The sequence below is a fragment of the Macadamia integrifolia genome, chromosome 11 (genome assembly GCF_013358625.1).
Source record: "Macadamia integrifolia cultivar HAES 741 chromosome 11, SCU_Mint_v3, whole genome shotgun sequence".
Taxonomy (NCBI): domain Eukaryota; kingdom Viridiplantae; phylum Streptophyta; class Magnoliopsida; order Proteales; family Proteaceae; genus Macadamia; species Macadamia integrifolia.
The window spans coordinates 28,601,725-28,610,097 of record NC_056567.1 but is presented as its reverse complement, the minus strand read 5'-3'; the positions used below and the strand labels follow the sequence as shown (position 1 = coordinate 28,610,097).

The window sequence follows — 8,373 nt, the reverse complement described above, 5'->3', positions numbered from 1 at the left end:
AATATGTTTCTTGTGAGCTAGTTTTATGTCAACAAAAGAATTAGCTTAATCAAAGTTTCGGAGAGAGAGATATGATCAATTAATAATCTATTATATTCAATAAGACAAATATGAAAAAAAAAAAAAAAAAGAATGCTACCTTGTTAGCACATATACAAATCGGCATGTAGGCCAATGGGTGAGTGTGAAAGAGTATCACAATCTTTTGGGTATTGCCTTATTGGTGGAGAAGCCGATTCCGATTCAAAGCGTCCGATTCCGGATTTTAAAACCCTGATGCGAGGGCTCATGCTCAACCTTGATGCAGTAACGCACCCTTAGACCCTTACGGAGAAGGAACATCCTCATAGGCCGGAACCAAAAGGACACAGAGGAGGATGGCTTGCGCTGCTGCAGCTTGCGGCCAGACTGGTTGCTGCAGAGATGAAGATGATGAAGAATTGGTGGTGTCGACAAAGAAGAAAGCAGGGAAGCCCATCATCAAGACCAATTCAGTTTCAACCGATACTGCTTCTTCCAATAGGTCTGATTCAACTCAGGCTTATTCTTCTGAGGGGTCTGGGCATCGTCAGAGTCTCTGCGTCAAGTGCAAGATTGACGAAGCCCTCATCGGAGATGAAAGTCGCGTCTGCTTTGGATGCTTCCGTTCATCACTCTTTGGCAAGTTTAAGGTCACCGTCACCACGCAAGACTTGATTTCTCCCCCTGATAATGTTCTTGTCGCTTTCTCCGGTGGTCCTTCCTCCAGGTCTCTCTCCATCTCTCTCGCTTTTTTATTTTGTTAATCTGTAGCAGTATTTAGAAGGTTATTAGGTGCCTTTTGTGAATAAACACCATTAGATATACCATTACAACCTAAATTAGAGAAGAAGACATTGTTCATCAGCATTTTCAGTTCGAATTTCAAAGCGAAGAACTGTATTCTGATATGCTAAATGGGTGGGTTTCTTTCGTTACCTCTCTACCCACTTCGTAGTTTACGTTTGTCAGGGGAACATCTTCTTAATTTATACGATTTGGAGGCTAGCTGCAATGGAGGTCTGAGATGGGATCTAATTCGTATTCGAACTTTGATATCGGAAGTAGTGGTCATTTGATCGGATGATTCTGTAGATTGTGAAATATAATTTGACTGCAAAATTTAGTTATATGAAGTCTACTTGGTCATCATTAATTGCAATTGATTTATGAAATTTTGGAATTCATGTTGATGATTGAACCCAGTTTTATAATTCTGATGGAAAAACCATGCTATCAAGAGTGCGTATAGAAGGCAGAATATAGTTTTATTATATCAAGTTAATTGCAACCCTTCATGTGTGAACAGAGTCAATAATTTTATAGCCCAGTAGCACCTCAATTGACATATTTAGGCCAAAAGAAGGTTTAGATTCAGATCTCGAGTAATGATAGAATGGTGGGAAAAAGGTGTTGGACAAGATAAAGGATGTACCCTAATCTAAGAAACAAGTCTATCAGCATCTGTAGGCTGTAGCATCATATCTAGGATTTTTATAGTAAATGGAAGGGTGAAGATCAGATCTGTTGAGGCAATAGAAGGGTAAGAAGAACGTAACAGAAGAAGAGAAAGATGAATCTGAACCTCAGAAACAAGTTGAACAGAACTAAGTCGTAGTAATCATTAATGGATGAAGCTTTGCTAATCTTCTTCAAAACAATCCTAATACATGCAATGTGCCAGCACATCCTTGTTGGCCACTTCCATGTCAAATGAACTTGTACAACATATTTAGGAAATTGAGGTATAAATAATAATAATCTGCAATTTGAGGTCACTAGACGCTTTTTGTTTCACAAACAAATGATTATATATATGGTAGGTCATGAATGATTATTCTTTTATCTATCTTTCAAATTTTAGTTATTTTACTGTTTTACTATATTGCCTAAAAGAAAATGGTTCTGTTGTAGGGTGGCTTTACAATTTATACATGAGTTGCAACAAAAAGCACAAAGGAATTTGGATGCCAGTAGAGACAAATCATTTCCAGTATTTGGTGTTGGAATTGCTTTTATTGATGAAAGTGCTATTTCTTCCATCCCTTCTCATGAATTTGAGCAAGCGATCCAAGATGTCAGATTGATTGTGTCAAGTTTAGCTCCACCGGCAAAAGAGTTGTACATTGCACCGATTGGAGATATTTTTTCTTTGGACTCCGATGATGGAATTGAGAGATTGAAAGAGTTACTATGTGCAATTAGTGATGTAACTGGAAAAGAAGATCTTTTACGGCATCTACGTATGATATCCTTGCAGAAGGTTCAGTCTTAGTTCACATTCATTTCTTAGTTAGGATGATGGTAATGTCAGCTTTATTTTCATATAATATTGTTGTTATCTTCTTCAGATTGCTTCTGGCCATGGATACAACAAAGTGGTGCTAGGATCATGCGCATCAAGGATTGCTTGCCATGTCATTTCAGCAACAGTGAAGGTTTGTCACTGGAATATATTAACAGTGCCCCCTCCCGTATCAGTTATCTCCATTTGTTTGTAATAAATGACTTCTGTTTAGGATCCTAATCAGCTAGTTTGTACCCCAATAAATTGTATTATAACCTGCAAAATATGGAGTAATAGTTGTATTCGGGAAACTAAGACTGTGTTTGGTATGCATTCTTGGAATGCATTCTGGACCAAGAACACATTCTGGACCGTTAAAAACATGGTTTGGTAATCATTCAATTCTCAAAATTCTAGAACACGGTCAAGAATGCAGCTCATTCTGGAATGGGATATTTTCCATTCTGCATTCTGCATTCTCCATTCTCCATTCTCCATTCTCCATTCTCCAGCTCTCGGCACAGCCCGATGAATATAGCTCTGCCACTAATCTTATGAAAGGCCCCTTCTCTCCCAAGGAATAACGTCTCATTCTTTCAAATCTCCAAACACTACTTTTCTTTCTCTCTCTAAAAACCGCTTCTCTCGCCCCAAATCTCTCTTTTTTGCCTTTTTAAAATCTCCTCTTGAATCCAAAAATCCTAGAATCTTCTATTTTCCTCGTGATCTTTATGGGTTTTTTTGCAGTTCTTTTGGAGATGAAACCAAGGGTTTGCGAGCTTTTAAATGGAGAAACTTCGCCTTTATTGCTCCTCCGATTCGGCTTTTTTGTGTTGGCATTGCAACGCTAGGGTTCACGGAGCTAACTTTTTGGTAGGTCGACATGTTCGTCGGACTGTATTTTCCAAATGCAAATCTTTCGCCGGAAATCACATCTCCGATGTCGGATTTCAACCGGTACGTTCGATGTTCCGGTTTTGAACTTCGGTGCCGGAGGATGATGATTGTGATTCTGATTCTTCAACATCATCTGCTTCTTTTGCTTGTCTCTCTAGTGCGGAATCTTTCGCTGCTTATGAACCGAAGAAAATCCATTTCGATTTAAGTCGACCGGAGAAGATTGTGTGTTTGGGTTCGTTATTGGATATTTCCGATGATGATTCTTGTTTTCCGGCGAAGCCGAAGAAGGTTAAGGCCGTAAAATGAAGAACTCTAACGAACATCGACGTGAAGGCAAAGGGTTTTCACTAGGGGACTTGAGGATCGATTTGAGCAATACTATCTAAGGAACAGTTCAAAATTTTATATATTTATTTGTGAGTTATTGATGTAATGTTGTTTGGAATTTTCACTGCAGCAATTTCGCCCATGAGGTGTTTGATAAAATGTCTGAGCATTCTAACATCAAGAATGCATTTTAAACAAACATGTTATCCAAACAATGTTCTCATTCTTAGTTAAGAACACATTCTGTATTTTCAGAATGGAAATTCGCATTCTCAGAATGGGAATGCATACCAAACACAGCCTAATGTGTATGAAATGCATAGTAATCAGGGTGCCTTGGCGCATAGGCAACACCTTTGCTGGGCCAAAGCACCTAAGGCAAGTGCTTCTCAGGGCATATTTTCATGCTATTTTAATCTTATAGTGATCATGATTGGAATTTCTGTTGCAGATCATCGGTTTTGGTTTTGGGTGCTTGGCAAATAAGGTAAAAATGGCTGCCTAGGACCTCAAGTTAGAGTTGTCAAATTCCAGCCCAAAATGTTCAGACTGAATGAAACTGATCAGAAAAACCGAACCAAAATTTTGATCCATCAACAAGCCTTGAAACTTTGACCTGTAGGTTGTGTACACAGTCAACAAACCATTTAGGCAACATAGCCCGCTTACTGAACCAAAATGAATTTTTACTGTGTCACCTTTAGTTTTTTGGAAACGGGACAAACCGAAACCAGAAACTGATCCTAACCAGATAAAAAAAATCTATAAGATCCAGTTTGTTTACATTATTATATGTGTGCGTGTGTTTGTGTGGAAAACCTTAGCCAAACTGGACTAAACTGATAGTGGACCAATAAGAACCCGGAAGGAAAACTGATAGAAAACCGGAACTGAAACCAAATTTCGCCTTAATGGTTCGGTTTTGGTTTGACCCAGTACACGAAACCAGACCAAACTGACCAATTGGCGCCCCTACCTCAAGGGCGCCTTTGGCGATGCCTTGACAACTATGTTTAAATGAATGCCTCATTCCTGGCAGTATGATACTCTTCCATTTTCCCAGTATACAGGTTGGACTGCCAAGCCAGTTAAGTAAAAATCTTGTGATAATGAATTTCTCTTCACTTGGCTTTAACTTCTTCAAGTTTCTGGTTTCGTTTCACATTCTTTACTGGTTAACATTTCTTACCTGTTATCCTTTAGGAGTACTTAAATTACCAGCCATAGACGAAATGAGCAATTGATGTCAATTGGCAGAATGCATTTTGTTCTGGTCAATTACAACAGAAGTATCCAAGCTCTTATGATCGTTTCTGTTTTCATCAGGGTCAAGGTTACTCTTTACCAGCAGATATACAGTATGTTGATGCGAGGTGGGAGGTTCCAGTGGTACTTCCTCTTCGGGACTGTCTTATACAAGAGCTCAAAATGCTTTGTCACCATGAGAGGTTTGTAGTAGATGCCTTTCATGTAGTAGCTTCATTGTTCCCCTCTATGGGTGTGATGGTTGGAGCTCATTTTGGCAGGGCAGCTTGAAGACCCTGGAGCTGCTTGATGGTCCTCATTCTGGCATCAATGGTTTAGTGTCATCATTTGTTACTCTCTTGCAGGTTAAATGGTCTTGCTGTTCTTTCTCCTGTCTTCTGTTAGAAGCCCTTACATTCTCCATATCCTCACTGTTCCATCTGGATCCCTAAAGAAGGCTTTTGTTTGCAGGAAGAGAATCCTTCCAGGGAGCCCACCATAGTAAGAACAGCAGAAAAGCTTACTCCATTTAATTTCAATAGGCTACCAGAAACCAATGACTCCAGCAATCATTCGTCTTTCCGAAGGCGTCACAAGAAGTTGAATTTCGAATCATATGAATCCAATCCATCAGAATATTTCTGTCCAATCTGCAACAGCCCAATCAAGAATTCAGATCTGGAAAGTTTGAAAAGCATTCTTGGGCATTCTGAAACTACTGCTGATATTTTTGGGGCAAGCTGTTGTTCCAGTTGCCAGTTTCAGATACTTCCAAAGGAGCCATCAACCATGGAGCATTTCTATTCACTTCTCCCAAAACCAATGGTTGCTCGAGTGAGGGATGGCATCTGCAGTAACCAAGATTGGCTTAGGTAACATTTGATATCCAACTATTTATGTTAGCTAATCTAATTGTAATAATTTACTAGATGAATTAATGAGTTCCAGATGGGTAGGGTAGATGGTATTTCTTGACTGATCTGGGCAACTTTGGTTTTCTTTTGTTTGCTTTCAGGGAGCAAATAAAGGATTGCTTGCTTTCTGATGACGAAGAAGGAATTTGAATTTTCCTTTTTTTTTTGAGTCTCCAGGCCAGTCTATACATGCGCTTAACATTTAAGTTATTGGCACAAGGTTGCATTAAGCCACTACACCGGGATCTTTCAAAGACTGCACCTGAAGATCCTTATGATCCAGATCCTTATGATCCAGTCGGGTCAATTACCAGGATAGTCAGTCAATATGAACTATGTTCTATATAAAGAATCACACCAAATTGGTGTTAACTAAGCCACTCGGGCATATTGAAGCTTCAGCTCAAGCTTGTCACAGCTACTCAAGCAGGAGTCCTTCTGATTTTTTGCTAAAAAATGTTGAGGCATCAGTATTTGACTATTTATACTTTCCTCCAGTCTTGACAAGCATTCAGTTTTTAGTTTAGAATATTTTAAGGCAAAGTGTTTTTTTTTTTTTTTTAATGGACTACTATGGTAGAGAAGTTTTGATGTCACATGTACTTATACCGTTTTGATCTGCCACAATACTTGGCCCAGATAAATATCAATTGAAGTTTAACTATGTCTTAGAGGCCAAATCTAAGAAGTAATACAAATCAATGTGTTTGCCATATTCGTATGTATGTTTAAAGCAGGTTTCTGAGATGAAGTAACACTAGCTTGCCAGGACTGAACATTACGACATGATTGATTAGCAGCATACTAGCTTGCCAGGACTGAATTATGACATGATTGATTAGCAGCATGGTTCAACTACGAGGAATTGGCCAGTGCAGTAGATTCTGGATCTCACCTGTTTGCCAATGGTGGTTTGTTGGATTACTTGTGGTTTTTAATACCGATTTTTATCTCAAGATGATTCTCTTAGCCATTGCACATAACATTTGAAGTACCAACCTTGCCTAACTATCCTTAAACTTTGCACAAGTTTGTCTTTCCATTTTTTTGGGGTGGGGTGGGGTGGGGTGGGGTTCTTGACTAAAAAGAAACTGACGAATGTTAATGTTAATACTAGTTATTTTCCATTTCCTTTTCATGAATTTTCACCAGGGAGATACTGTTGACTACCTTGGAATCCTGGGGCTCCACATAGCAGGAAGTCAGGAACCCAAGGAGTGATAGTGTTAGCTGTGCCTGTATGCCAAAAGCCCTTCTGATGGTAAGAACTCTTCTATTCCTAACTAATTCTACTGAAGTCTTGTGTTTATGCTGAGGAATAGTAGATGTTCTATCTGCTGACCTTGCCTGGAAGCTTGGAAAATTTAGAAAAGCTCACTTCTAATCTACATATATACAACAACCTTCACTGTTGAGAAGTAGAGACAGAGACGACTCCCGGACTCTCAACGAGGCATGTCATTAGAAATAGTAGCTTCATTTACAGAACAAATGACGGTGGTAGATTGATCAGTTTTGACCAAGACTCTTCCCAAAGTGAACGCAGGTTCTTTAGGTTGAGGAAGATCTCTAGAATCGCATCTGAGCATAACTATGACATTTGACATGGTTGGTCTGTCAGCTGCTTCTCTTTGAACACATAAAAGCCCAATATGCATGCATCTTAATATCTCTGTTCTTGAGGATGAGCTAATCAACCATGGGTCGACAAAATCCAAGGCTTTGCCTTCATTCCATAGGCTCCATACCTGTAATTGACATCTAACAGCTTACAACTTTCACTTCCAATTTGTAATTTTAAATAAATTTCTGTTAACTAATTAAATCTTACATGTGCCAAGAGGGTTTGGCCATACTCCATAAGGTAGCTGTTGTTTCTCTTCCCACTTATGATCTCAAGCAAGATAACACCAAAGCTGAAAATATCAGACTTCATTGAAAATGTCCCCTGCATTGCATATTCTGGGGACATATATCCACTGTTTGTGATGGAAATTATTGATGTGAGATCACAGCATCATTGTAAATTAACTTCTCCTAAATAATTAATGAGATAAGAATGCTAGAGGATTTGATTTCTTTCATTTTCTTTTCTGAATTTAACTACCAAACTTAAGTGAATGAATGGTTAAGAGTAAAGAGGACAAGACTTACTAGGTCCCCACAACTCGTTTAGTATTGGCATTGTTTTGATCTTCACAAAAGATCCTTGCCATGCCGAAGTCTGAAATCTTTGCAGTCATCTCTTCGTCCAACAAAACATTGCTAGTTTTGATATCCCGGTGAATGATCTTGAGTCGAGAGCCTTCATGGAGATAAAGAAGTCCACGGCCAATTCCATCAATAATCTGATATCGTGTTGCCCAATGGAGTTGGGAGCGCTTTATGGGATCTAATTAGAAATGAAACGAAAGTACAAACAATTTCATCAATATAGGAGCGACACCATGAGGGTGTCAATTTTTTTATCAATAGCTACTCTACTGGGGGCAAGAAAGTGAGAACCAAGAGGCTTGAACCCTCGCATGCCAATCTGATGGATGGGCATGGTGAGCGGATTCCTCCTTCACTTTGGGTGGAGGGAAACTCAGTCCAGAGGATTAAAAAAAAAAAAAAAAAACAAAATCAACAAATGAGAAGAAAGACAAGAAAGGCACGAGTGGGAAATAAGTCACCGCCCCG

General features: G+C 39.1%; 2 protein-coding genes across 3 annotated transcripts in view; one reads left to right on the top strand and one right to left on the bottom strand.

Moving 5' to 3' along the window:
* Positions 1–252: 252 nt before the first annotated feature.
* Positions 253–6,404, top strand: LOC122093754 (cytoplasmic tRNA 2-thiolation protein 2). Its single transcript, XM_042664225.1, has 7 exons — positions 253–748; positions 1,933–2,281; positions 2,370–2,456; positions 4,859–4,980; positions 5,064–5,142; positions 5,249–5,649; positions 5,793–6,404. The coding sequence occupies exons 1-7, from the start codon at positions 378–380 to the stop codon at positions 5,839–5,841; spliced, it is 1,458 nt and encodes a 485-aa protein (XP_042520159.1). The 5' UTR covers positions 253–377; the 3' UTR covers positions 5,842–6,404.
* A 597-nt stretch (positions 6,405–7,001) lies between these two features.
* Positions 7,002–8,373, bottom strand: part of LOC122093539 (cysteine-rich receptor-like protein kinase 8) — a 3,294-nt gene continuing 1,922 nt past the window's right edge. For both annotated transcript variants that reach the window (XM_042663889.1, XM_042663890.1), the window contains 3 exons: positions 7,846–8,083; positions 7,523–7,670; positions 7,002–7,439 (listed from right to left, as the gene is read on the bottom strand). In XM_042663889.1, the coding sequence (XP_042519823.1) occupies positions 7,137–7,439; positions 7,523–7,670; positions 7,846–8,083 (689 nt within the window). In that variant the 3' untranslated portion in view covers positions 7,002–7,136. The remainder of the gene's footprint in view (positions 7,440–7,522; positions 7,671–7,845; positions 8,084–8,373) is intronic.